This window comes from Rhagoletis pomonella, unplaced genomic scaffold (assembly GCF_013731165.1).
Source record: "Rhagoletis pomonella isolate Grant_MI unplaced genomic scaffold, Rhpom_1.0 Rhpom_scaffold_06709, whole genome shotgun sequence".
Classification (NCBI taxonomy): Eukaryota; Metazoa; Arthropoda; class Insecta; order Diptera; family Tephritidae; genus Rhagoletis; species Rhagoletis pomonella.
In genome coordinates this window covers 1-7,211 of record NW_023465239.1, presented here as the reverse complement: position 1 = coordinate 7,211, position 7,211 = coordinate 1, and the positions used below count along the sequence as shown (strand labels likewise).

At 46.1% G+C, this 7,211-nt stretch overlaps 3 protein-coding genes across 3 annotated transcripts; all 3 read left to right on the top strand.

The window, feature by feature from the left end:
- The first annotated feature begins 250 nt into the window (after positions 1-250).
- On the top strand, positions 251-1,276 carry LOC118755586. Its single transcript, XM_036490412.1, has 2 exons — positions 251-743; positions 804-1,276. Exons 1-2 carry the CDS (start codon positions 251-253, stop codon positions 1,274-1,276), a joined length of 966 nt encoding a protein of 321 aa, XP_036346305.1.
- Positions 1,277-1,987: 711 nt separating this feature from the next.
- Positions 1,988-4,754, top strand: LOC118755585. The gene is made up of 2 exons (XM_036490411.1): positions 1,988-3,392; positions 3,436-4,754. Exons 1-2 carry the CDS (start codon positions 1,988-1,990, stop codon positions 4,752-4,754), a joined length of 2,724 nt encoding a protein of 907 aa, XP_036346304.1.
- A 1,302-nt stretch (positions 4,755-6,056) lies between these two features.
- LOC118755587 lies at positions 6,057-6,845 on the top strand (the record flags this gene model as incomplete). The annotated part of the gene is made up of 2 exons (XM_036490413.1): positions 6,057-6,549; positions 6,610-6,845. Coding segments are annotated over exons 1-2 (729 nt in total), but the record flags the coding sequence as incomplete, so codon positions are not given.
- Positions 6,846-7,211: the final 366 nt, after the last annotated feature.

The window sequence follows — 7,211 nt, the reverse complement described above, 5'->3', positions numbered from 1 at the left end:
CGGCGGGCGATTAAAAAACTCTATGCTTAGTTTTGAATCGCGCCACCCATGCATTATTCCGAAGGATCATCCACTGACATGTAGTATAATAACCTTTCTTCATCGCAAACAACATCACGCAGGTCCTCAAGCTTTACTCGCCTTCATTCGAATGCAGTTTTGGCCCATAGGTGGTCGGAAAACAGTCACTCGAGTCCTACAAAAATGCATTATTTGCTGCAAATCGAGACCGCGCCTTGTCGAGCACATAATGGCCGACCTGCCTAAAGAGCGAATTCAGGCCTCGCGACCATTCATAGTCACCGGTGTGGACTACTGTGGGCCATTTTATTACAAGCCTCAAGTACGCAATAAATCGCCCCACAAATGTTATGTAAGCGTTTTCATTTGCTTCGCCACAAAGGCTGTATGGATGGAGTTGGTAAGAGACCTCTCAACAGGTGCTTTCATTGACGCGCTAAAACGATTAATCGCTACGCGTGGCATACCCAGCTGCATCTGGTCTGACAATGCGACGAATTTTGTAGGCGCCAAGAACGAGCTTAAAGAACTACGGAACTTAGCCCTCAGCGAGAAACACCGCAGCGAAGTCCACAACTTTTGCCTCAGTAATGGCTTTGATTGGCGTTTCATCCCACCTCGCTCTCCGCACTTTGGCGGTTTGTGGGAAGCGGCCGTAAAAACAGCCAAACAACATTTCTATCGTTCCGTTGGCTCATCACTGCTTGGCTTCGATGAATTGCGTACTTTGGTATGTCAAATCTGTGCTGTAATTAACTCTCGTCCTCTCGTACCCCTTTCAGAAAACCCAGAGGATTTAGAAGTGCTAACGCCAGGCCATTTTTTGATTGGTGGTTCTCTGGCAGCTCTTCCGGAACCGGATCTAACGACGCTAAACTACGACCGACTTGATCGATGGCAGCGTGCAACATACATTAAACAGGTTTTTTGGAAGCGGTTGACTCAAGAGTATCTAACTCTTCTACAGCAACGCGCAAAGTGGCGTTTACCTCATGCCAACATTCAAGTCAATGATGTCGTATGCATAAAGGAAGAAAACTCACCACCACTGAAGTGGCCTCTAGCACGGGTAATCGAAGTTGTCCCTGGAGCAGACGGTGTCGTACGTGTGGCACTTTTAAAAACATCTAGCGGCATAACGCGACGAGCCGTGAACAAGCTGTGTGTCCTCCCGGTGAAGGATTCTGTTGAAAGCCCTAACCTTTCAACGGGGGGGAGGATGTTCGGAGCAGCAGCGGATAAGCCAGCAACATAAAATATGTTTATCAAAATCAATATGAATAACGTTATCTGATCACACTGAAATTTTCATACTCAATTGAGCTGCATATTTACTTGTATGTATTTAAACTGTGCTAATTTTGTTTCCCCTTTATACTATGTATAAAGCATACGTATATACATACATACATATATGTATGTGCATACGTACCGCCCGCGCTCAGTTGGATACATTCGTATGCAAGCAAGCGAAAAATAGTACATATGTATGTACGTAAGCAATATTGTGTGCGCGGGCGCATACGTGCATAAATATATATATGTAAATTCTCATGCATTTAAGAAAACTGGTTTTCTATTGTTGGTGATGAATTTGCAGTTATCCAATGTAATTAGGACATACTTAAATAGTTCAAGGTGAACTTTCTGTTAGTTAGTCGCGGACCAAATCTTGTTAAATACAGTTGCTTAACTTATGCATACATCGTTTGTTTTATTTTAATAGCTGCTAAAAAGGCTTAGTAGCTCAACATTTGGTGACCCCGACGTGATCGTATCACGCGATTTTTCGTTTGTTTCCGGCCGTTTACTGAGATAATTCTGCCACACTAGTGTAAACATCAGCAACTTCGTCATGCCAGGGGAAGGTGCAGATCGAGTAGCCTTTCTAAAGCTGAAAACAAAGGCCATATTCAGCAGACTGGAGAGCTTGATTAACGAGTTGGACGCAGACAAGCTACACAGTATGGATGAGTACAGTCTTTCAGCAATGCTAGAATCCTTAGGCGAATTGAAATCCAGTTTTTCTGCCGCACACACAAGCCTAGAGGAATTGGACTTCGACTCCATTGCCAGCGACCTGCCAAGTAACTTCGATGCTGCTCTAATCAACCTTAGAGCTACACTGCAACGCGAGATTGGTAAACGTAGTGCCTCGCAACATTGCTCCACGCTCAGAATGAACTCCAGTGAGACCCAATCAATCATTGTGAACGCTAATAGCTCACGCTTGCCATTGCTGACACTGCCTAAATTCAGTGGCGCCTACACCGAGTGGACAAATTTCTATTCAATGTTCACGTCAATAATCGACAAGGACAGCGACCTCACCAACATCGACAAATTGCAGCATCTTCGTTCCTGTCTGAGCGGCGCTGCCCTTGACACCGTGCGCTCGCTGGAAATAAACGACGCTAATTATAACACTGCATTAGATCTTTTACAAAATCGCTTCGATAACAAACGTCTTATATTTCAGGCACACGTCAGGGAGATATTTGGGCTAGAGAGGGCAGATTCAAACGTAACCAAGCTACGAGAGCTGACAGATAAGGTCACAGCACACATACGCGCATTGCAGTCGCTCGCATCCAATGGGAAGATCGCAGATGGCATCAACGTACAATTGGTGATCCAGAAACTCGACAAAAAGACGCAAGCTAAATGGGAGGAGAGTTCATCGATCAGCGAACTGCCATCCTGGGATCAATTAGCTATGTTCTTGGAGAAGCGCTGCAGAACACTCGAGAACGTTGAGCATTCTATGCAGACACCGACTGGTCAGGCGGTAAAAGCTAACAAGAACGTGAGTACTGGTCAGAGGAAATCCTTTGTTGCTTCCAACGGCTCAAAAGGTGTTTGTGTGTTTTGTGGATCTGCCGAGCATGCAATTTATAGCTGTCAACGCTTCGCAAATTTGTCTCCGAACTTACGCCTGAGGGAAGTTAAGAAGCTTTCCCTTTGTCTTAACTGCCGTGACTGCAAATCCGGATCGTGCCGCGCATGTCAGTCGAAACACCACACGCTCTTGCATTTCGAACGCTCAACTGCATCGTTAATTAATAGTCAAGCCGAAGCTTCGTCGGCAGCTACAGTTCAATCCAACGCTATGACTGCATCGTTATCTGTGACGCCTAGTGCCCCAGTATCTCCTTCTGATGCTGTGTTCCTAGCTACTGCCGTCGTTCTGGTAAAAAATCGTGCTGGAAGCTTCGTGCCTTGCAGGGCGCTTTTAGATTCTGGCTCCCAGTTACACTTTGTCACAACTCGCCTTGCAAACCAATTGCAGCTTGTAAAAGCAAAATCTTCTGCTACAGTATCTGGCATTGGAGATGCCAATTTCTCAACGGAGGGTTACTCAAGCCGACCTCGTACTGAAGTCCCGGACTTCAGATTTCTCAACAAACATAACAGCTGTTGTTGTGCAAACCATAATCGACAACCAGCCTGGCTGCTCCGTGAGCACCAACGAGTGGAATGTTCCGTCGAATATACAACTAGCTGATCCTGGGTTCAACTTACCGCAGCGGATTGATCTGCTCATTGGAGCAGCATTGTTCTTCGATCTGCTATGTGTGGGGCAGATACGCTTGGCATATGGTTTACCACTCCTTCAGAAAACACGCCTCGGTTGGGTGCTATCTGGAGGGGGGCAACAAGGTCCAAAACTATCATCTTTTGTGGTGCGACGGAAGTGCTCCAGTGATATTATTTCCACTCGGTTGGAAGATTTAGTGCGTCAGTTCTGGGAAATAGAGCACAACTTCGAGCCGATCTCTAAGGCCTCCCAAGAAGATATCGACTGCGAAGCCCACTTCCGGGAAAATTATTTGCGATTGTCATCAGGCGAATACTCAGTTCGTCTTCCCATGAAGCGTGGTGTGGAGGCCCTTGGAGACTCCTATTTGCAAGCTCGTCAACGCTTCGAAAGTCTTGAACGAAAATTCGCTCGTAACCCTGAGCTTAAAACAGAATATAGTAAGTTCATAAAGGAATATCTGGACCTTAATCACATGTCGCTAGTTACCAATGAGGTTTTTCAACAATGCAAGTATTTTCTGCCGCATCATTGCGTCATCAAGAATGACAGTAGCACAACAAAGCTGAGAGTGGTTTTTGATGGCTCTGCATCCACTACTTCGGGCTTTTCGCTGAACGACCTACTCATGGCAGGCCCAACTATTCAGCCGAAACTTTTTAGTATCCTTATTAGATTTCGTACTTTTCCCATAGCACTTACTGGGGACATCTGTAAGATGTATAGGTGTGTTCGCGTCACCCCACCAGATAGCATGCTCCAATGCATATTGTGGCGTGAATCTCCTCAGGAAAACTTTGCCATCTATAAGTTAGACACGCTGACTTATGGAACTAAGCCTGCGTCATTTCTGGCCATACGTGCCATGCACCAACTCGCAGCTGACGAATCCTCGACTTATCCCATTGGTGCAGAAATAGTGCGTCGAGACTTCTACGTAGATGACTTGATATCTGGAGGCGATTCGATGGAAGAAGTACTGAATATCAAGCTACAAACAACTAGCCTCCTTGCTCGAGGAAACTTTAAGTTACGCAAGTGGTGCTCGAATAGTCCAGATATCCTTCGTGATATACCTGACGTAGACAAGGAACGTTTCCTTAAGTTTGACGATGGCAGTGACATCACCAAAGCTCTGGGACTAGTTTGGGATCCGGTCAAGGACAAGCTGCTATTTTTGTTTGTGCCACAATGAGAACTCGGTAACTCAAAACGCTCTGCGTTGTCTACTCTAGCTCGCTGTTACGATCCCCTTGGACTAATGGGCCCTACGCTGACCAAGGCGAAGATTCTTCTGCAGCGCATGTGGAGAGACAAGCTTGAGTGGGATGAGAGTCTACCGCAATCGTTAAACATTGCCTGGTCTGCCTTTTGCAGCGGGTTTGCAGACATACAGCACCTATCATTTCCTCGTTACGTCTTGCAACCTGGGGCCATTACAGAAATTCATGCATTTTGCGATGCAAGCCTTGAAGCTTATGGGGCTTGCGTTTATACGCGTTCAGCCAAGGATAGTAAGGTACAAGTGCACCTGTTGTGTTCGAAGGCCCGTGCCGCTCCACTGAAGACTATCACCGTGCCCAAGCTGGAACTCTGTGCAGCAACACTGCTTGCACAACTCATGGGTGAGTTTACAAAAATGAAGCTTTTTAACTGTTCATTTCATTGTTGGTCAGATTCCTCCACTGTCCTCTCGTGGCTGCGAGAAGAACCATCGAAATTTAACGTATTTGTCGCTAACCGAATTTCCACCATACATCAATTAACGGAGGGCATGCGGTGGCACTATGTTCCGACAGCAATGAATCCGGCGGACATTTTATCCAAAGGAGCTACCCCGCAGGAACTTCTAGGATCTTCACTTTGGATGCACGGCCCGTCATTTTTGCGAGAAGTGGAGGGCAGCTGGCGCATGTGTCTACCACAACCAAAACTTCGACAAAAGGTGTTGCTTGCCGCACATAACCGCAATGACATTTCGCTTTCGTTCAAGTACATTAATTCATTTGGAACAATGCAGCGCATTTTTGGGTACGTCAGCAAATTTGTCAATATTACAACATCGCCAAGCTCTTCGCAGCTCACAGCCGCAGATATTCACCATGGAACTCAACTGCTTATTCGCTTAGTACAAAGAGCGCAACTTTGGCCGGAGTACACGGCATTACAGGCCAATAATTGCGTCCCGAGTTCGAGCAGCATTGTTTCGCTATCACCATTTCTTGATGACTTTGGAATTATTAGAGTCGGCGGGCGATTAAAAAACTCTATGCTTAGTTTTGAATCGCGCCACCCATGCATTATTCCGAAGGATCATCCACTGACATGTAGTATAATAACCTTTCTTCATCGCAAACAACATCACGCAGGTCCTCAAGCTTTACTCGCCTTCATTCGAATGCAGTTTTGGCCCATAGGTGGTCGGAAAACAGTCACTCGAGTCCTACAAAAATGCATTATTTGCTGCAAATCGAGACCGCGCCTTGTCGAGCACATAATGGCCGACCTGCCTAAAGAGCGAATTCAGGCCTCGCGACCATTCATAGTCACCGGTGTGGACTACTGTGGGCCATTTTATTACAAGCCTCAAGTACGCAATAAATCGCCCCACAAATGTTATGTAAGCGTTTTCATTTGCTTCGCCACAAAGGCTGTATGGATGGAGTTGGTAAGAGACCTCTCAACAGGTGCTTTCATTGACGCGCTAAAACGATTAATCGCTACGCGTGGCATACCCAGCTGCATCTGGTCTGACAATGCGACGAATTTTGTAGGCGCCAAGAACGAGCTTAAAGAACTACGGAACTTAGCCCTCAGCGAGAAACACCGCAGCGAAGTCCACAACTTTTGCCTCAGTAATGGCTTTGATTGGCGTTTCATCCCACCTCGCTCTCCGCACTTTGGCGGTTTGTGGGAAGCGGCCGTAAAAACAGCCAAACAACATTTCTATCGTTCCGTTGGCTCATCACTGCTTGGCTTCGATGAATTGCGTACTTTGGTATGTCAAATCTGTGCTGTAATTAACTCTCGTCCTCTCGTACCCCTTTCAGAAAACCCAGAGGATTTAGAAGTGCTAACGCCAGGCCATTTTTTGATTGGTGGTTCTCTGGCAGCTCTTCCGGAACCGGATCTAACGACGCTAAACTACGACCGACTTGATCGATGGCAGCGTGCAACATACATTAAACAGGTTTTTTGGAAGCGGTTGACTCAAGAGTATCTAACTCTTCTACAGCAACGCGCAAAGTGGCGTTTACCTCATGCCAACATTCAAGTCAATGATGTCGTATGCATAAAGGAAGAAAACTCACCACCACTGAAGTGGCCTCTAGCACGGGTAATCGAAGTTGTCCCTGGAGCAGACGGTGTCGTACGTGTGGCACTTTTAAAAACATCTAGCGGCATAACGCGACGAGCCGTGAACAAGCTGTGTGTCCTCCCGGTGAAGGATTCTGTTGAAAGCCCTAACCTTTCAACGGGGGGGAGGATGTTCGGAGCAGCAGCGGATAAGCCAGCAACATAAAATATGTTTATCAAAATCAATATGAATAACGTTATCTGATCACACTGAAATTTTCATACTCAATTGAGCTGCATATTTACTTGTATGTATTTAAACTGTGCTAATTTTGTTTCCCCTTTATACTATGTA